The following is a 21380-nucleotide window of genomic DNA, read 5'->3' as shown; positions in this document are numbered from 1 at the left end:
GACTATTACTCTCTGTCTCCCATTTTACAGATGAGGAAACTGAGGCTCAGAGAGGGGACCTGGCTGGCCCAGGGGAACACAGTCCGTGAGTGGTGAACAAGACTGGCAGCAGGGTCAGCCTGAGCCTGTACCTTTAGCTCCAGCTCTCCTGGAGGCTGCCTGTGCCGACTGGGGGTCTTGGGTGGGCAGCCCCTGTCCTCAGGTGGTTCCTTTCTGTAATCACTGAGCCGGAGGCCCTGGGCGGCGGCGGGAGCCTGTGTGCTGCTGCAGGAAGCACGAGGCTGGCCTCATTAGTGGTTCTGAAATGCCAGGCGGGCACAGCCTGCCGGGCCTCCTTATCTATTATGCATCTGGTGGGCAGGACCCCGGTGGGCAGCTGGCAGAGCACAGGACAGGGGAGCTAGCTACCACTTCTTGAGCCCACACCTGCCACCACACCTCTGAGCAGGGATCCCTCAAGGCGAATGCCAGGGCAGCTCCTGCCTCATTCCCCTGGCCCAGCCTGGGTGAGGGGGTTCCACGGGGGACAGGAGCATGGATGCTGGTCCCCAGCTCATTAGTCTGCCTGTCTCAGCAGCTACTTCTGAGAGAGGCTGGGACCTTGATTGAGCTGAGAGTCATTTGGGACTAGGGTGGGCAGAGGCAGGCTGATGTAGAGTATTAAGTGCCCAGGCTCCTGGCTGCACAGCACCTCGGAGTGACAGTAGTCTTAGTCATTTATTCATCATTCATTCAGCTCTAAGGAACTACCGAACACCTACTGTAAGCCAGACACAGTTCTAGGGACTGCAGATTCAGTGGAAAATGAGACAGGCGCAGTCCCTATCTTCAGAGAGATTGATTTGGTCAGTTCTTCACCTCTTTGAACCTCAATTTCCTCATGTGTAAAACAGGGAGTAGGGGAGACAGTCTATAAAAGATGCCCCCCCAAAATACCAAAAAGACAAACTCTGATGGTTGTGCTGAATTTTGAAGCAAGAGTACATGCTAACAAGAGCTGACCCTTACTTGGAGCTTAGCCAGCATGCTGTGTTCCAAAGCCCTTTCCATATATCGATGAGTTTAATCCTCACAACCCCATGAGGCAGGTACTGTCATTACTCCTGGTTTAGGGCTGAGGAAACTGAGGCATAGAGAGGCCAAGTAACTTATTCAAGGTCTCTTGGCCAGGCTGAGATTTGAACACGAGCAGCTGGGCTCCAGCTTGTGCATCACCCTGTACTGTGAAGCTGTGGGGTGATGGATGGAGTCATGGAAGGCTTTTCCGAGGAGGTGGCATTTGAACCAAAATCTGGAGAATGAGAAGAGCCACTTGAGAAAGCAGCAGATGCAAAGGCCCTGAGGCAGGAGTGAGTTTGGTGTGTCCTCAGAACAGGAAGGAGGCTGGTGTGGCTGAAGAGATGTGGGAGAGTGAAGCCAGGGGTGGATTTAGAAAGGGGGAGGGGCCAGACTGAGAGTCTCCCAGGCAAAGTAGGAGTCTGGCTACAACATCAGTGACTGACATGCAGAACCACTGAGTCTCAGATTCTTGGCTTTGTGAAATCTTAGAATCAGAGAATTTGGGCCTCCTAGAATCTTTGGAGATGGAAGAAATGTTTGAGGCACCCTCCTATGGCCTCCCACTAAACAAGGAACCCTCTCTTGGTTCACAACCCTTTGAATATTGGAAGAAGACTGTGGGGGGCCCCTGAGGAAATCGTACCTTTATTTTCAGTGGCTTTGTAGACCTCCTGAAGCTCATCGTCCCTGGCTGAGACCATCATGACCTCTTGGCAGCTCCTTTTCTAGCCTTTGTCGCTCACTCCTAGTGACAGGAGGCTCACTACCCTTGGAGTATCCCATTCCATTCCTCAGCAACTCAGATGGATTTCAAAATTCTTCCTTACTTCCTTCCTTACATCTAGGCCTGAGCCTAGATGCACCTTCTGGGTGTCCCATCCCTGACAGTGGCCCTTTAGTGAGACAAGGATGGGGATTTTTTATCCCCAGGTCCACTGTTTCTTGTCTAAACAGTCACTCATCCTAGCCCACCCTCCTTTACATCCTCCATTTAGCTCAGTTTGTGCAGGCCTTGAAGCCCCCTTAGTTGTCCCTCTCTGCCTTCCTAGGGCCAGACAATGCCCACTCCTGGGGAAGGCCACTTCTTGGGCAGGGGGGACGCCTAGGAGAGACTCCAGACCAGAGAGGCCCCCTCTTCCAGGAAAGAGCTCTCCCTAACTTAAGGAGATAAGAGAAAGTCTCCTTCAGATGGGTTTTGGTCCTGGGTCTGCCGCTATGTTTCTGTGTGACCTTGGGAAGTGAATCCCCGTCTGTGGGCAGTTTCCCCATGCCCACCTTCGGCACAATCAAGAGGCAGAGATGGGGTACTTCCTTGGCAGTCCAGTGGTTAAGACTCCGCGCTTCCACTTCAGGGAGCATGGGTTCGATCCCTAGTCAGGGAACTAAGATCCTGCTTGCTGCGAGGTGTGGTCAAAAAAAAAAAAAAAGGGAGGCAGAGATGGTCCTGGAGGGCACTTGCAGCTCTAAGTTTCCCAGTCTGGTTGGCCCTGCTTGCCTCTACATCCCAGCAACGCTCAGGCTTAGGTCCCTTTGTTTGGGAGGTGCAAAGAAAGATGGGGGTTCTGTTTTCAGGCAGATCTGAGTCCAGATACCGACTTCAACTTTTCTTACTTGCTGTGTGGCCTTGCCCAAGCTACTTTTGCCTCTCCGAACCTCAGATTGCTCACGACAATAAGAACCAGGCTCCGTACCCCACGGGGGGCTTAGAATGAAATAAGTTCATTGTGTGCACTCAGTGGATGTTTTCCCTCTCCCTGAGCATTTGCATTTTGAGAGAAAAGACACATTAAACCAAAGAGAGACTCATTAAAATTTTAGTGCTAGAATTTTAGGCCCTGTGGAGGTGGCTTATTTGAGGAGAAGTGATTAAGGAGGGGACCTTTCTGATATCCCTAAATCCCATAAAGACTTTCCTCTGCTCAGGGTCTCTCCCAAGACAGTCATTCCTTCATTTAGCAAATTAATTCAACAAATATTTAATGTGGGAATGCCCTCCAAGGGCCAACCAAACCCCATGCTGGACACTGGGGACATGGCAATGGAGATGACAGACAAGGCCACTCCCCTCGTAGAGTTCAAGGGCAGGGGGGAGAATAAGGAAAGAGAGGGTTCTAAGGGGGGGGGTGATACGTGTTGATGGGGCAGATGTGGGGAGTTCTGAGAGCTCAGAGAAGGACTCCTCTCCCCTACCTGGGAATCAGGGGAGGCTTCCTGGAGGAGGCGACCCAGAAGCTGAAACTCAAAAAACAAGTTGAAATGGGCCAAGTGGCAGAGTGTCTGTGCGTGTGTGGTGTGGGAGGGAGGGCCAGTGCCAAGAGAGTGTTCCGAGAAGAGGAGGTGGCAGGTCAGCAACGTGGAGGAGAAAAGCATTTGGTGGCACTTGCGAGGCACAGGACGGAACTGGACCTGGCAACAGAAAGTGGGAGAGGCAGCCACCAGCTCATGTCCCTGTTAGCCCTACTGGGATTTCCTGTGGGTGCCCTAGAGGGTCTGAACCCCCAAGCCACGATGGGGCAGAGGCCTGCCAGGGCTGCCCATCACCCACTGTAAGATGGGCACTCCCCACTGTAAGGGCTGCCCTGCTCTGTGCTGTCAGTCTGGGGCCGTGTACAATGGAGGATAACTTCTCTGGGTCTTATAAATTAAAGGCCATAAAAGCACCTACCCTGAAGATTGTTGTGGGGATTAAGTGAGAAATGTATGCCAAGGTCCAAAACCAAAGTGATGCCAGTGATCGTGGTCCCTGCCGTGTCATCCTTACAAGCTGGTCCTTGCAGTGGGGGCAGAATCGCTCAGTGTGTGGACCCTGCCCTCTGGAAGTTCACTGCCTGCCGGGAGGCAAGACCTGCCCACACTTGAGCATGCTCCCAGCCATGGGCACTGACCTTGACACTGGCCCTGAGAATGCTGGCTTTGCAGCCAGCCAGGTCTGCACTGAGTCCTGGCTGGGTGACCTTGGGCAGTACCTCCCTGGCTGAGCCATGGTTTCTTCCTTTGTGCAGCGGGGTTATTAGTCGTCACCACCTCAGGGTGAGAGGAGTGAGGAGGTGCTTTTATAGGGCCAACGCAGCCTAACAGTGCAGCTCTTTCAGACCATGGGAAGCCCCGGTAACCTGCAGAAACAGCACTCTCGCTCTCTGAGGCTCATTTTCCTATCTATAAAATGGGAAGGTTAGCTACAAAACACTGTCGTGCTGGGGTTCTTGTGGAGTCTGATAGTCCCTAATCTTGACCTGGTCTGACTGATTGCTGTGTGACCCTGGGCTAGAGACTTAACCTCTCTGAACCTCAGTTTCCACACCTGTAAACAGGGACAATATTCACCTCACAGGATCCTTTCAAGGATTCGTTAGCCATTTGCTTGTTGTTTTTTTTTTAATAAATTTGTTTATTTTATTTATTTATTTTTGGCTACTTTGGGTCTTTGTTGCTGCCCGCAGGCTTTCTCTAGTTGCGGTGAGCGGGGGCTACTCTTCGTTGTGGTGCGCAGGCTTCTCGTTGCGGTGGCTTCTCTTGTTGCGGAGCACGGGCTCTAGGCACGCAGGCTTCAGTAGTTGTGGCTCGCGGGCTCTAGAGGGCGGGCTCAGTAGTTGTGGCGCATGGGCTTAGTTGCTCCGCGGCATGTGGGATCTTCCCAGACCAGGGCTCGAACCCTTGTCCCCTGCCTTGGCAGGCAGATTCTTAACCACTGTGCCACCAGGGAAGTCCCTCGTTAGCCATTTGTTCATTCAACAAATACTTATCAAGTCCCTGCCACGTGTCGTCTAAGAATTGGGGACACAGCGGCGAACCTGAGGTGCCTGGTGTGTGGCCTCATGCAGTTCACCTTCCAATGCAGGAGACAGATGCAAAATGAGCTAATGGGCAAATAAGGTGAATTCACATGGGTAGTGGGTAGTGAGTGACAGGGTGGCTGGGGAGGGGATACCCTTTCCTAAGGGTATCGGGGAGGGCCTCTCAAGGCCTGAATGGGAAGGAACTGACTGTGGGAAGGGTGATCCAAGCAGAGGGCAGAGTATGTGTAAAGGCCTTGGGGCAGGAACAAGATTCCTTCCCTTCCCCAAATCTGGAACATTCCAGATCATCTCCTGGCAGCATGTGGAAGGTGGCTGAGTAGGCAGGGGTGTTGGAGGCCCATCCTCTCTCAGAAGAACTGCTGCTCACGAGGCAGGCCTGGGGGAGGGGGGTGGGCACAGTGGGCAGGCATGCAAGACCAGGCTTGGGTTGGGCCTCCGGTGAGATGGGGCGTGTGGCAGAAGGCGGAGCCTCTGAGCCCGCAGGTGTGGGGCCGACTGCAGGGGTGGGGCCGACTGCAGGGCACAGGCAGGAGGCCAGCCTGGCGACTACCTGGCTGATCCCCCCTGCCCAGAAGTATTCTGGGGTCTGGTGCAGAGACCCGGGGCCTATTTCAGGAGGGGTTTGGGGGAGGGGAGCAAAGGAACTTAGGCTGGCTTTCTCTCTCTCTGCAGCCAACCTGGGCCTGAGTACCAGTCATAGCGTCCTCCGGCGTTTCCCAGATCTGGCCCACCCACGGGCCAGAGGTTCTTTGAGATGCCCCCTATACACACGCACATTTTCCCTATGCACACTCCTAGACTTGACTCTTGTCCAGGCAGCTTCGTCACGAGCATACAGCTATATACACATTCGCTCATGTAGCACATCATAATCGGGCATCGACTGTGTGCCAGGCCCCCAAACAGATCGGGTCCACACCTGCAGAAGCTCCGTGATCTGATAATCACACTGCGACAAGTGCAAACCCGGGACAGGCTTCTGGGAAAGCTGGTCAGGGTAGGGGCAACCTGACCCAGTCTGAGGAGGGGGCTCCAGAAAGACTGTATAAGAGTGTAGCATGGGGCTTCCCTGGTGGCGCAGTGGTTGAGAGTCTGCCTGCCGATGCAGGGTACATGGGTTTGAGCCCTGGTCTGGGAGGATCCCACATGTCGCGGAGCAACTAGGCCCATGAGCCACAACTACTGAGCCTGCGCATCTGGAGCCTGTGCTCCGCAGCCGCGATAGTGAGAGGCCCGCGCATCGCGATGAAGAGTGGCCCCCGCTTGCCGCAACTGGAGAAAGCCCTTGCACGGAAACAAGGACCCAACACAGCCAAAAATAAATAAATAAAAATGAATATCTGCTTATAAAAAAAAAGAGTGTAGCATGTAGGTGTGATGGGGGATGACGGGGGAGGGTGGAACAGGTGGAGGGTACGGTGTGTGCAAAGGCTGGGAGGTGGGACAGACGCTCAGGGCCTCGTGGGCCACGTGAGGCAGTCGAATCTCCATCCTGCACGTGGCGGGAAGCCACGGGGGGGCTTTTAGGCAGGCGGATGACGTGATAGACACAAACATGCTCGCCTACAAACCCACGCATGCCCCAGACACGAGCGTGTTTTCTCCCACCCACACTTCACGTTCCTGCCAGGCCTCCCACCTACATCCTCACCCACGGAGTTGCACACACCCTGTCGCACCAGCAGGCAGCACCGCAGAAAACCCCGTGCCGGCTCCCAGCAAAAGTGTCAGACACTCGCCCCAGTTGCTTGCTGATTTTGTGGAGCAGCGCCCTCTGATCCAGCCCTTTGCACACTCCACATTTGCACAGATGTGCACGTGCCCCCTCCCAACCACCCCCACAGTTTGCAGGATCATAACCCTCCCCTGCACATGGAAGGTGGCTCCTAGCTGGGCAGTACTTTCATACGCGTTATCTCACTGAATTCTCCCAGCAGCCCTGCGTGGAGGAATTATCAACACCATTTTACAGCTGAGGAAACTGAGGCTCAGAGAGGTGAAGTGACTCTCCCCAGGCCACACAGCTAGAGCTTGGCCAAGTCAGAATTTGAACTCAAGTCCATCTGGCTTCTAGATCTGTCCATTGGTCCAGCCAGACTCAGGAGCACACATCTGTGTTCCTCTCCTCTCCAGGCTCTCACTGAGAAGGCGGCAAGGAACTTAAAACGCCAGTTTCTTCCAGAAACACGTTGATCAACTTGGAAAGTTATTTAGAGCCCCAGTGCATGCCCATCCGCCTGGCGACCTTGAGGCCTTGGGGGGTGGTTCCAGGGGTGGGGCTGGGCACCTGCCAGCCTGCTAGCCTGGGGCAGCTTGGGGCTGGGACCTGACTCCTGGAGCAGAGGCTTCATTTATTTGCATTTGCAAATGAGGCAGACAGCCTTGTCTCCGCACAGGCTGACCGTGGCTGGCCTGGCTCCCAGGACCTGACCTCTGAGGTCCCAGGGTATAGCCCCGAGCCCAGCAGCCTGGATTGCTTCTCTCCTGCCTTCTCTCCTCCCTGCCCCTCAGAGCAGAGTGCCTTGTGTAGGAGAAAGAGTGTGGGCTTCAGAGTCAGCCAGAACGAGGGTTACAGCCCAGCTCTGTCACTACTGCTGGGGGACCTTGGCCATGTTGTTTAACCTCCCTCTGTGTCAGCTTCTCCTTGGAATACGGAGTGGAGAGTATCTCTTTCTTAAGATGATTGAGGAAGGTAAAGGAGTCAGGTACTCAGCTGACTCAAAGGACTCAGTTGTTTTAATCTTTCTTTCTTTTTTTTTTTTCTAATGACAAAAATAATCAGTGCTCGTTGTAAAAATCCAAACAATACAGAGAAATATATCCTGTAGAAGGCAGAAGTTCCTAGTGGTCCTGTTTCCCAGAGATAACCTATGTGAACTTTTACATGTAATTTAAAATTTTTACAAGTGAGATTTTTTGGGGGGCAACCTGTTTTTTTCCACTTAACAGTATACTTCAAATTCCCTTTTCCGTCAGGACTAGAAACCTCCTTTGTCACCACTGCATGGTCTTCCACGGTTTGCACATGGCTTGTGTGTTTAACCACCTTCCAGGTTTCAGCTATGGCAAACGCTGCTGCAGTGGATGTCCTCTGTTCATATATTTTTGTGCTTTTCTGTAAGTATTTCTGGGGGATAAATGCCTAGAAGTGGAGTTGCTGGGCCAAAGAGTGCACATTTTCATCCTTGATGGGTGTGGCAAGCAAACCGGCAGAGGAGTAGCAGCAATCCATGTGTCACGGGAGACCCAGGAAAGTCCATCTCCTCGAAAGAATGGGAATTTATCCACTGCCTCTGCCCTTGACCACAGACCCTGGAGTCAAGAGGAATCGATTCCACATGTGAGAGGTGCCTGGCAGGTCATCTAGTGAACCCCCATGCTCCCATTATTCTCCCTGTTCCCATACTTTGGCATCTCCCCCTTCATCCCTTCCTGCCTTTGCTTGACGGGGAGCTCAGTACCTTACACGGCTCTATTCATCACATTATTTCTCATGTGGGACTCTGGCCTACCTTCTCACGTCTTTCACCCAGGAGCCCTGCCTCAGTCCTCAGCAGCCTACAGAGGAAGGAAAAAAGGAAGAGAGAAGGGAAGGCCAGGAAATGCTCATGGTTAATATTTACATACTTTACGTGTATGAACTCATTTAATCCTCACGACAACCCTTGGAGGCAGACACAGTTGTTATCCCCAAATTATAGATGAGGAAACTGAGGCTCAGAGAGGTTAAGTAACTTGCCCAAGTCCCACAGCTGTTAAGTGGCAGAGCTAGGATATAAACCCAGGCAGTCTGGCTCCAGGGCCCACACCTCTGATGTTATGCTGTCTCTCCGGGCAGGAGCTTGTAATTTATTGAACAACACCTACGGTATTCTCAGCTTCCGCTCACCAGTGGCCTGGAACCCATGAGGGAGCAAACCTACTGGCTAGGAGGAAGACGGATGGATTTAACAAGGCCTCAGCACTGCAGGGTTTAACATCTGAGCAGTGAGGCCACAGAGCACCAGGCACAGCTAGAGAACAGTCCGGGCGGTGTCACTGGGCTTTGCTTTGAGGGGGGTGAGGCCTGGCTCTGATGCCAACAGGACGTGTGTCCTGAATGAGTGACTAAGCACAGGAATGAAGGGCACACGGGGGAGTGGGTGGGTGATGGAGTGAGTGAGCGAAGGAATGCATGGAGTTCAGCAAGGGAGACCCCCTGGGCTGCAGAGGCTGGGAAAGAACGATAAGGTTAAGGAGGGAGGCGGGGTGTGGGTGGCGCTAGGACTGAGTAGCCGATGGGTGCTGGGAAAGCCCCTGCGCACGAGCTCCGGCCACCCTTTCCCTGGGTGCTAAGGGCGGCGGCCTGTGCCGGCCCATCGGTAAGTTGTCCTGTGCCCACGTGGGCAAGGGCTAGAGCCGCTGGGTTTGGGCTTCGGGTGTGATACCATGGGCGAGTCATCAGCTCTGTCCCGGCTTCACTTTCCTCCTGTGTAGAATGGAGGTAACGAACGTTACCTGCCTTCGGTTCCTTGTGAGGCTGTAGAGGGGGTTTGGAGGGAAGGAAGTGTGTAAACTGTAAAGTGCCAGGCGGGATAAGCAGATGTTGTCATTAGGGAGCAGGAAGGCCCCGTGGCTCGGCCACCTCAGCGTCACTCCTCCCTCCTGCCCCTGCTGCAGGGAGGGGTCAGTCCCCGGGGAGGAGGAGGGTCAAGCTTAGGCTGCTGCAGGCCTTGGGCCACCTGGGCAGGGGAGGCACTGGCGGGCAGCTGGCGGATGGCAGGCCCGGCTCCCAGGTGCTGTGCCCCGGAGGGGGGCCAGTCCCATGACCTCCTTTCGGGGCTGCCAACCTGTTGTTTGCTCAGGAGGCCGCTGCCTGGCGCAGCTCTGGGATCCGGTTGTCTCGGCGCTCAGCCAGCTCAGGGTGAGCGTGCGGTGCCCCCGAGCCCCCTTCCTGCTCCCCTCTGCCCTGCCTGGTGCCTGAGATCCTCTCCTCCCGCCCCCAGGGGGGCCTTGCCAGCTCTGCGGCTGGGCGGCTGTGAGACCCCGGCCCATCTTGCAACCTAGCTGAGCCTCTGCTTCCTTATCTCTGAAATGGTGTGAGGATGACAGCAGCCTCGGTCAGAGCTGTTTTAAGGATTACAGGACATCACAGCGCTTGGCTCGCCTCCCACCCCCACCCCTTGTCTCCTGTGCCCTCAACACTCCCTCTTGAGTCCTGGCTGAGGTCAAAGGTGCCTGGGGAAAGGAGAGCCAGGAGCAGCCATGCCTGTGTCCCCGACGCCCCTGCTCTTGCCGCCTCTCCCCATGGGCCCCCAGAGGGTGCCCAGGCGTAGCTTCAGAAACTTGCTCACCGGCTGCCCCTGGCCACCTTCCCTGGAACCTTGGCAAGGCCAGGGGCAAGCAGTGCCGGATGGTTGAGCTCCGGAGACAATGGGCTTCTGTGGCCCCCGGGGGGAGGGGGCAGTTCCAGGGTGGCCTGTAGCCTCTGGTTTCAGGAGATTAGAGTCCTCTCAGACCTGACACCGCGGCTGGGAGGCACGGGCAGCCTCCCAAGCCCCATCCAGAGGGCCCTCTCTCAGGGGTCTGAAGGTTCACAGGAGTGACCCTCCGGGGCGGGACCCCTTCTCACTTTGAGGTCTGTGCCCTTTCCCCATCCCCCCGCCCCAACGTGAATCACCAGTTTGGTAGAACCGGTTGATCTCATGAAGACCAGAGAAATTCAAGGGACCCTGAGCTCTGGTGACCCGTGCTGGGCTGGCCTGGACCCCTTAGGCCCCGGTCCTGGGCTAGCCCCCGACAAATCCTTCTCAGCCTTATGTTCGTTGGTTGGCTGAGCCCCTCTTCTGCCCTCCCAACACCCCCCAGGACTGGATTCCCAACTTGTGTGTGTGCCGTCCAGCACCTGCCCGGCTACCCTGCTCCCCGTCACAGGACCCCTGCCTTGGTGGTCATGTGTCACCTGCTCTGGCCACCAGAGTTTCACCTGTTTCAATTGCATTTTAAAGCATGAATGGTTTACCGGGGAGAAAAGAAGGAAAAAGGAGCTCCCAGCAAAGGGCAAAGCCTGTGCAGAGGCTCAGCAGTGGGAAACAGTGCGTTTGGAAAGCTGCCTGCAGCCCAGCCAGGTTAGGGCAGGAAGCGGCGGGGGGGGGCGGGGGGATGAGGCTGGGAGACTCGGCAGGGGTCAGACCCACCTGGGGGCCTCCGTTCAGGGCAGCTCTCTCTGAATGGCCAAAGGGCCAAGTCCTACTCACAGGATAGCTCAGCCACCCATCTGGTGCCCTAAAAGGGTGGGTTCTCTGGGAGAGCGGCTAATAATAATAATGGCAAACACTTCTACTGGGCTTACTTGCTTACTCTAATCTGTGGCTTAGGAGGTGGGTACATTGTCTCTCATTTTGCAGATAAAAGACAGGACCCTCCCACCAACTCTCCAGCTGGTTAACAGGTGGGAAGCAACCCAGGGAGGCATCTGGTCACCCGTCCTCCGTCTTCCCTTTCTCCCCAATCACACCTGGGTCTGACCTGCAGTTCTGCAGAGTGTGGACACCCCCCTGAGAGGCCCCCCACCCCAGCGCAGCATCTGTGGCCCTGGATCGGTGGTGGCCTGGTTCTAGTTCCTAATCTGCTCCCGCCTTGCTGGGTAACTTCAAGTTGGTTGTTTAACCTCTCTGAGCCTCAGTTTACCCTTCTGGGAATGGAGGATCCTAGTGACTGCCTTATCTCCCGCTCCAGTTCCAGTGAGACTTCCAGGAGTGAGCAGATAAAGAGGGCTTTTGAAAAGTAGAAAAAGCTGCACTCACGACACTGCAATTATTACTGTTACCTCAATATGGAGATAAGGGAGGGGGAGGAGGTGCAGTGACAGTTGCCAAGTTACCGGGAGCTGTCTGCAGCAGCTTCCGGCCTGGCCCATCCCACTCAGAAGCTGGGCCACTGGGTCCCTCCCCACACACCCCGCCGCACCCTTTCCCTGGAAGAGATGGGCACTCCGAGAGGGAGGGGAGCTGGGGCCAGATGGCTGGCGGCCACACACCTGCAGGGCCGGAAGGTGACCCTGGAATGTGGCTGGCCCAGACTCTAGGTGGGCTCTGGCTTTCTGTGTGACCTTGGGCAAGTCACCTCCTTTCTGGCTGCCGCCTATTCCTGTGTCCAGGTGTCCTGTACCTACAGGCAGGTGTCCAGGCCAGACAGGGCAGCATTGGAGCTGGACCTAGAGAAGATGCTTGGTGGTGGCAGCAGGAACCCGGGGCTGTGATGGGGAGGCCGCTGGGGGCTGGGTGACAGGACTGAGGGCCTGGGTTGAGAGCGGCTGTGTTGCATGTAGTAGAAGAACCCTGGGCTAGAGTGAAACCCCGGCACTGCCCTTTCCCTGGAGTGACCTTGGGCTTGTCACTTAACCTCTCTCAGCCTCAGTTTTCTTATCTGGACAAAGGCTGATAATAATCCAACCTCACAAAACTGCCATGGTGATTGAATGAGACAATGTCTATGTAAACTGTAGAGCGCTGTGCAGATATGACTACGGTCCTGGCCAGGGGAACAGAAAAGTGGGGAGAGTTCCCCGTGTCCCAGCTGCTGCGTGTGCAGGAAGAAGGCAAAGCATTTTTTTTTTTTTTTTTTTGGCAAAGCATTTTAAGCTGAGCCAGGCCCTAGGGTCAGGAAGGTTTCCAGAGAAATGGGGAGCGGGCAGAGACTTGGGAGGCCCCCGTGTGAACAGAATGATGGAGGTCGGGAGGAGACAAGGGTGGGATAGGAGAGAAAGGGGAGGGACAGAGAGATTCAAGTTCATGAGAGGGAGGAAAATTACCAAATAGGGGGAGGTCTGCGGAGACCAGAGGCGGAGGAGGGTGCATGGTGGGCTAGAAAGGTGGGGGAGAGGTGAGGAAGGCCAAGACGAGGGAGAGGAGGCATCAGGAGGGGTGGGGGAGGGAGGGAGGCAAGAACCTGAGTTTATTCATTTCTTCAGAAGCCCTGATTGAGCAGCTACTATTTTCTAAGAGATAATAGTGTAACATTAGGGCAGCGTCTAGATCCGACGGTTGGAGGTTCAAAGCCTCTGTATTTCACTATCAGCGTGACCTTGGACACGTTGCTTAACCTCTGTGTCTTAGTTCCCTCCTCTGAAACAGGATTAAATGAGGTAATACAAGTGAAGCCATTCGCTCAGGGTCTGCACGCGGTACGTCCTGCATCAGGGTTGGCTGCCCTTGCTGTTGTTACTGTTATTATTATTATTTTTTTTGCGGTACGCCGGCCTCTCACTGTTGTGGCCTCTCCCGTTGCGGAGCACAGGCTCCGGACGCGCAGGCTCAGCGGCCACGGCTCACGGGCCTAGCCGCTCCGCGGCATGTGGGATCTTCCCGGACCGGGACACGAACCCGGTCTGCATCGGCAGGCGGACTCTCAACCACTGCGCCACCAGGCAAGCCCAGTTACTGTTATTATTACTTCCCTGATGTGACGTGCTGGGTCCACAGGGCTGGCTGCCCATGCTCTGAAGTTCAGATCTTTGGCTCTGGAGTGACAAACCTGGGTTCAAATGCCTGCTCTGCCTCATTAACTGTGCGACCTTGGGCAAGTTAATATACCTTTCTGAGCCTCAGTTTCCTCATGTGTAAAGCAGGTAGATTTTGAGCACCTGCCTCACTGGGGCGCTGTGAGGATTAAGAAAACTCATGGAAGGCACAGGGAGGCTGTGGCCTTTGTCATCATTGTCCTTCTATCCCTGCAGAGCTAGGATGGATTGGGGCAGGCAGGACCCAGGGCCTCCGATTCCTGCGCTTTTCTCATCCTGGAGCCCCTCGCTTCCCCTACCCCTTAGGGCCTCAGCAATGACCTTTGAGGTGGAGGGGTTGCCTCTGCGGGGCAGACTCTGGACAGCCAGGAACTGGAGAGCTGAGGGCCTTGGGCAGCACTCCAACAGAAGCAAGAGCCCCCTTGTCTTGAGAGACCTACCGAGTCCTGTGCCAACGTGAGCAGTCCTGCATGAGGGGGCACCTGGACACAGGGAAATGGAGACGGGTTCTGGAAGGGGAGCGTGTTGGGGAGCTGCTGCCAGGCTGACCTGCAGTGGCCACACCCTGAGCCTTGGGGTATGAGAAGGGACAGACAGAAGGACAGCACCCGAATAGCTCAATCATGGGCAAAAACCTCCACTCGGCAGCCAGGGCCACCAAGACAGTGATCTCTACCATCAAGGGGACCCAGCTTCATCTGGGCTTCAACTCCAGGGCTTCCTGGCCTTTGGACAATCTCTGTTCTCCATGCTGACCTGGCTGTGTCAAGGGCATGGCTTTAAATTCTGACACCCACTTGCTAGGGGAAGTGGCTTCATCTCTCTGAGCTTTAGTTTCTCCATCTGTAAAAAAGGGGAAAAATAATGCCAGCCTCCCAGCACAGTGGTGAAGGTGTAATATGCCTGACACAGTTCCAGGCACATAGTCGGTCTCAAGGGTCCCCAAGGCAGCCTCAGTGGAATTTGCCCGGACCATTTCTATGGGCCTCTCTCCACTCCCCCTTCCCCAGTCTCTCCCCGTGTCACTGTACCTTGTAATCTACAGAAACCTGTGTTTAGGCCATTGCTTTGCTCACAGACCTTTAATGCCTTCCCACTGCCAACATTCATTCATTCACTCACTCATCCATTTAACAAATACTTAATGAGACCCTACCACGGGGAGCCAGAGTTTACCATGAATGCATGAATACCAGAGAATTCATTGAGTGAATAGCTTCTAGCTGCCCAGGCTCTATGATGAATTTGTTTTGGAAACTGAGGCTGAGAGGGGTGTGTCACTGATTTAAGGTCAGTGCCTGGGAATATCTCCCCTACAACGATGCCACAGGCCTAAAATGTCACTGCCACCATGTCTATCTTCTGGGTCAAGCTCTACCCAGTTCAGGACCCCCTTTTAAGGTGCTAGCCCCCCTGGGAGGTGGAGAGGCATGCATCTGGTACCTGCGGCGGGGCTATGGACAGTTCCTCTGAGCTGTTTCTCCCTGAGTAGCTGGGCCCAGGGGAGCCAGCAAGGGGGCTCAGAGCTTCCCCAGCGTCTCCTTCCTGGGCCAGGTTCCCACAGGCCCTTCCCCTCTTGGGGTGTGGCAGTCCCAGCTCCGCCTGACTCAAGCTGGCCGTGGCCTGAATGACTCACCCTCTCAGGACCAGCCTTCGAGGGACTGGGGCGGGGGTGCAGCCACATCAGGGTGGCCCTAGGTGGTGGGTGGAAGCCAGGACTGCTTGCCCAGCCCTGGGCCACCTGGGTCCCAGGAACCACTGGGCACTTCCTCTCCCTGACCCCAGAATGAGCCTCCCCGGCAGGCTTTCTAGGGTAATAGGAGCTGACTTCACCCTCACCAGACCTGCTTCCTTTCCTCAGGGAGGGCCGTGGGTGTGGGCAGAGTCTGGGCTTGGTGTCAGTCAAGCGCCACTCAGATGCTGCTCTGCTTCTGGCCTGCTGTGTGACCTCTGCGTGCCTCCGCGTCCTCATCTGTAAAGTGGGAATGCCAGTGTGGCGAGGAGTCTGTGCCCTCAGGCCTGGAAGGAGGGGCTTGGCACATAGTCGGCCCGATGAGTGTCCGTTATTGTTTTTGTCATTAATAATAGCGATGGCCCAGGTGGCCTCTCAGCCTTAAGGCTACTCTGTCCCTAAAGGCTCAGGGAGAGGGGCATAGAGGCTGGGCTACCTTGCTTAGTCCAGAAGTCAGGGCTCAGCCCTTTACAGCAACCCTCACTGCCCCCTGCCTCAGTCTGCCCATCTTCAGAATGGGCTGTGGACATCCTCTTGGCTGGAGTATGGGTTAGGGAGGCCTAATGGAGAGCTGGAAGTGAGACCCTATCTACAGCTGTGATCCCTGGGGAAGGAGAGCCTGTTTGGCAGCCCTGCTCAGGAAGCCCTTCCTCTCCTGCCTCCTGGGGAACCCAGGACCCCCTCCTCTGTGAAATCTGTCCCCCTTAATGTCCCCCAACTCTGAGAGTGACTCTCCCTCCCAAAGTTCACAAATCTCCCAACTTGGGGCCCTCCCTGACCTCAGACTCTTTTTCTCTTCCAGGAGGAGTGATGGGCAGAACCAGCGCTTCCCTCAGGCACTAGACCTGCCACGAGTGGACTTAGCTCCCTCCCAGACTGCTTCACTCCACCCTAAGGTAAGTGCCCGCCTCCCCACGGCCCCTGGTCTGGAGAGGCCCCCCCACCCCGACCCAGGGCCAAGAGATACCTAGGAATGACTGCTGTGCAGAAGTAAAATGTTTGGGTAGATGCTGCTTGGGGTTTAGCGCCCCCCCCACCCAAGGGTATACAACTCCTCACCCCTGGGTGGGCCTGGTACAGTCTCAGAAGTTGAACCAGGGTCTGTAGAACTGTTGGGGGCAAAACAACTGGGAATAAACTGGCCAAACAGCTATTCTTCCTTATATTCGTTATCAACATCACCATCAGTTTCCTCACCTGTAAATCAGGTGTAATGATAATACCCCACTTCCCAGGGCTGCTGTGAGAGGCAGCCCTCTGAAGTGGGGTAAAGTGTGAAAAGTGATGATAGAACACTCTGTGCGCAATATCTGGCACAGAGTAAGAGCCCTATACATGAGGCTATTCTTGTTGTTATCATCAAAATCAAATGTTTGCCCAGCACCTGACCTGTGTCAACTTTGTGTTGGGCACTGAGGTGCCAGAAGTCAATCTGACACAGACCCTGCCCTCAGGGAGCCATAGTCCAGTTAGGAGATAAATAACTAAACAACTTATACAGGGTGTCAAATACCAGTAATAACCACTAGCATTTATTGAGATTTCCTATGTGCCAGGTGGGTACTTAATGCTTTACGTGCAGTATCTCATTTCATTCTCAAACTCTAACTACTATGTACTTATATTAGTACTCTTATTAGTCCCATTTTGCAGATGAGAAATCGAGGCTCAGAGAGGTTAGGTTACTTGCTCAAAGACACACAGGTAGGATGTGATGGGTCTAGGACCAGAACTCATGTTATCTGACCAGAGTGCCTAGTCTGGTGGCATCTCTAATGCAGAGGGTAATAAGCTCTCACTTTAGTAGTACAATTTTCAGTTTCTAAAGCATGTCCACAGATATCATGCCTCTTGGTCCTTCCATCAAACCTTGGTGGTAGGCATTCTCCAGATGAGGATCCAGATGCTCAGAGAGGGGCAGTGGTTTTCCCAAGGTCACACAGCCAGGAAATAGCAGAGGCAGGATCTGCCAAGCTCCTTTCCCAGTGCTCTGACCTGGAACAAGGGCCATATACTTCTTCTAGGCCAGGAGGGCACATGTCCAAGGAATGGTGTACTTTTGGATCACCACCTCCAAGGGGGTCCAAGTGCAGCGGGTCCTAGGGATCGTATCAAGGGGTTCTTGAGATCCTCTCCTGTTGTCTGTGCCTGGGCGACAGCCCAAGACTGGGCCATATGGATCCTGGGACCTGGCAGGTAGGGAGCGACTCCATGGCAGCTGGGCTCAGAAGTGAGTCTCCCAGTCCCTCTCCCCATAAGCATCCAGTAGGAGGCCTGGGTTCACTTCCCCTTGCTGGGCCTCAGTGTTCCTGTTGGAAAAATGAGGGTTAGACGAGCCCATCTCCCTGAGTCCTGCCTGCTTGGCCAGCCTGGGGCTGGCCTTCTCAGGTTAGCTCTGAGCTACCTCCCCTCTGCCCAGTTTGGCTAGAAGCCTCCATTTGTGCCAATACAGCCCAGCCGGCTGCGGGCTCCAAACTGCCCCATCCCAACAGCCCGCCCCCACCCCAGAATCAAGACACAGTCTGTACATCGTACTCCTTTGACAGCAAAGGAAACCAGGGCCCAGAGAGACTGGGTCCCCAGCAAACCAGTGGTGGGGCTGAGGGGTCCCAGGTCTGTGACACATTCTCCACTCCCCCTCCCCCAGCTCTGCACACATTTATAGTGTTGATGGTGGAGCCAGTGTGAGGGGCAGTTGACCTCCCTGTGCCAGTGGGCAAATCCCTGCCCCTCTGTGGGCCTCAGTTTCTGATCTGGAATATAGAGGTGGCAGTTTCTTTTCTACCCACCTTGCCAGCTTGCAATTGGGGGATGACTGTGAAGGTAATTTTGGAAAGTTCAAATTAGGAAGCTGAACTATTATCAGGATCGTTACGTTCCCAGGGCAGGACAGACACCCAGAAAGGACATCCCCCTCTCACTGGGAAGCCGCATTTGTATAGACACTGAGTTATCCAAGACCCTCCTACCCTGCCCTGCTGTAGGATTTTTTTCTGCTTGAGGATTTAGAAATCTGCACACATGTACATACACAGCCTACCCACACCTACATACACGGGTGCATTCACATGTCTGCAGACGTATTCAGAGACTCGCACGTGTACGCATGCATGTATATACAGATACACATGTACAAACACACAAATATGCACACCCAGGATGTCCCCATCTGATCTCAGTCACACACATCTACACAGCTGCAAGCACACATGTGCACACCCTCCACTCCTGGCACACAGATGTCTCCGGTGATGCGAGCAGCTCTTGCCTCCTCCCAGTGTGGGAATGAATGTTTCTCTGGCTGCATTTCGATGGGTGCCCGGAAGCGCTCAGGCCTGGAAGTGCCTGCGTGAATCAATATTTGCTGCTGTTAATTATTAAAAACAAAGCTACACTGTGTCTGGAATACACATCTCCAGAGTTCCCACCGGCTTCCTGGGCTCCAGCTTGACCCAGGGCCAGGTCTGGGGGAAAGGAAGGTGCGGTGCTTTCCTTCCAGGAGGCCTTGGCCCTGGAGATGGAGAGTGGTGGGTAGCTGCCAACAGCTCCTTCAGGAAGCTGAAGAGAGGTTGGGTACCGAGCTGGTGGGCAGCCCTGCCCCGCAGGGTCTGAAGCAGCTGGTGTTGACTTGGCCACAGCTCAGGAAGCAATTGCTGCTTTCCCAGCATCTGTCTGGGGAGGGGATGCTGAGGCCCTGCCCCCCACTGTACAGTGGCAGACACAGTGCAGGATCAGCTGGAAGGGCTTTCAGAGGCCTTATATTTTACAGATGGGGAACCTGAGGCCTACAGAGGTGGCAGGGACTCACTCAGGTCTACTCCGCAAGTTGTAGCAAGGCCAGAGCTAGAACCTACATATGCTTAAGTCTTCTCCATGTGTGGGTCCTTGGCAGGCCCTGTTCCCTCCCTCTCCCAGGATCAGGGGCAGTTAGGGACAGGTATGGGCATGGGGCCTGGGGAAGGGAGGGTACAGGTCAGCCACTGGCAGGCATTAGAGGGGGGTGGAGGTGAGGAGGTGGGAGGGGAGAGAGCTCCAAGCCTTTCCCTGGATTCCTAGTTCTGCCTTTTCCAAGCTGTGTGATCTTCAGCATGATATTTTCTCTCTTGGAATCAGTTTTCTCTTCTGTAAAATGGGGATGACACTCGTACCTCTTGAGTTGTGGGGCGAGGATAAGACTTGCAAAGGGTCCAACATTAAGTAGATGCTCAAGAAAAGCCCTCTGTCTCCAAGGTAACCGCCCTCAACCCCCGCCACTTCCTCCCCGACTTCAAAGCCCAGCCCAAGAAGCCCATCCCTGAGGCCCTAAGGCGTGGTACCCAGAGTTTGGGAAGGTAGAGGACGCACGCTATGGGTGCGCTGAAGAGCCTTGGGGCCCAAGGGCCCGCGCCGAAAGCTCCCAACGCGCTAGCAAGAGCGCGCAGGCGCAGTGTCCGGGGCGGGGCCTCCTGTGTCCCCGCCCCGGATCCCCGAAGCCCCGCCCCGGTCCCCGCGCTGCCCGTACCTGGCGCTTTTTTCGCCGGGCCCGGGCCGAGCTCAGGATGGCGCAGCCGCGGCCCCTGGAGCCCCCGGGCCGTCCTCGGAGGGGATCACTGCCCTCTGGGGCCGGCTGGCAGGTGAGGACCAGGGCGAAGGCGGCCTGGCCGAGGGGGTCTGCGGGAGACGGATCAACCCAACTTCTCCGGAGCCCGGCAGGCTCTGCCCCAGTCAGGGCGGGTGTGCGAGGCTCCGTCATGGAGGGTGTGTTAGCTTCTGGGCTGACACACGGCCATCGAGGCCACAGGGCACACCCCTGCCCTGGGGTCCCAGGCCTTGAGCTCTTTCTGCAGCTGCCTACGGAACAGAGTGCTCGTGGTTGCACTGTGGCTCTGGGCTACGGGGGCACTCTGTGTGTGTGTGTGGATGTGTGTGTGCGTGTGTGTGGGTGTGTGTGTGTGGGCGCTAGCCTTGGGACCACTTCATCCATCCCCTTCCCCCTTTAGGAAGGGTCTGAATGTCACAATGTAACTTTGCTTGGTGCCCTGGGGCACTTCACTCACAGCCTTCCATGTGTCAGAGCGTCTGATGCACTAGTGAGGCTGTATCTGTGGGTATCACTTGTTGCTGTGTGTGCGCTCTGGGTGACAGTACCATGTGTCAGTGTTTATGTGGCTGTGACTTCCAGTGCGTTGTTTCTGGCCATGTAATGCCATGTTACCCTGAGTGGGGTATTCTGGGGGACATCAGTGCACCTGTATCACTGGTGCTGGGACTGTGCTGGGCTGAGGTTATGTGGCTCACCCAGGCACAGATGCTGGGGGACATCGGTGCACCTGTATCACTGGTGCTGGGACTGTGCTGGGCTGAGGTTACGTGGCTCACCCAGGCACAGATGCTGATGTTGTGCAAGGTGTTGGCTGACAGGCGTGTTTGTCTACCTGGACTGCAGATGTGTGTCTGTGGTCTCTGCTCTAATTGCCTGTGGAATTGTCTCTTCCAAGCTCAGAAGTGTGGGGTGTGGCCACCGGGGCTGTGGGTCACCATCTCCTGTGGACTCCTGTCGTGCATTTTACAGGGTGGGTTTTGCCTCTGTGGACAGGCCTCACAGTATGCACATGGGGTGTCTGTGTCTTGTGATCTTTAACAGACAGCTCCGTGTAGTGTGTGTGTGTGTGTGTGTGTGTGTGTGTGTGTGTGTGTCTCAGACCAATGCCCCTCATCCTTGGCGATTAACCACTTCCATAGTTGCTGCATGCTTTTTCTTTTTCTCAAAACTCATTTAATGTTATGGGATCAAGTCTGTCATGTCTGTTATGCAGGGAGTATGACTGATGAGGAAGGGTGAACTTGTGCATGGCAGTGGGGCTCTGTGGCTCCGTTTCCGTGAACGTACCTGCCTGTGTCTGCGAGCGCACGTTGTTTTGTCTCTCGGCACGTGGATGTGAGAGTAGTTTTGTGGCGTTCGTGTAGCTTTGTGTGCAATTACTGGCGCAGTTGCGCAGATCTGCCTGGGGGTGGGTTTGCATTTGTGTGTGCGGCTCTTACGGGACATAGACCTGTATGTGTGTGAGGGAGTGTGCTGTTGTGTAACGTAGGACACTGACACGTGTATTTGTATGTGAGCATGTAGCTGTAAGGATTGATGTACACAGACCCGGTGGGTTTGTGCGTGTGGGTTTCTGTGTGTTTGCTTTCTTTGGTACAGTGAGACTGTGTTTAAATATTGGTGTGCAGGCCTGTGTGTGTTTGAGCAAGAGAGAAAGAGAGAGAGAGGGAGTGTGTGTTCCCTGGTGTACAACCCCATAGCACATGTGCG

General features: G+C 55.0%; 1 protein-coding gene across 10 annotated transcripts in view; it reads left to right on the top strand.

Annotated features, from left to right (window-relative positions):
- Positions 1-21380, top strand: part of RAP1GAP (RAP1 GTPase activating protein) — a 50124-nt gene that overhangs the window by 5878 nt on the left and 22866 nt on the right. For 8 of the 10 annotated variants that reach the window (XR_003006142.1, XR_003006140.1, XR_003006138.1 and 5 more), the window contains exon 3: positions 15891-15984. Coding sequence is in view for 3 of the 10 variants with exons in the window: in XM_024766947.1 (XP_024622715.1) it covers positions 15891-15984 (94 nt within the window). In the remaining 7 variants the exon portion in view is untranslated. Of the gene's footprint in view, positions 1-9130; positions 9218-15890; positions 15985-19638; positions 19702-21380 lie in introns of those variants that run through there. The other 2 variants (XR_003006141.1, XR_003006139.1) reach the window with 2 other exon arrangements.

Source organism: Neophocaena asiaeorientalis, unplaced genomic scaffold (assembly GCF_003031525.2).
Source record: "Neophocaena asiaeorientalis asiaeorientalis breed wild unplaced genomic scaffold, Neophocaena_asiaeorientalis_V1.1 scaffold79, whole genome shotgun sequence".
NCBI lineage: Eukaryota > Metazoa > Chordata > Mammalia > Artiodactyla > Phocoenidae > Neophocaena > Neophocaena asiaeorientalis.
Note: the sequence above shows the minus strand (reverse complement) of the source record. Positions and strands in the feature narration are given on the sequence as shown.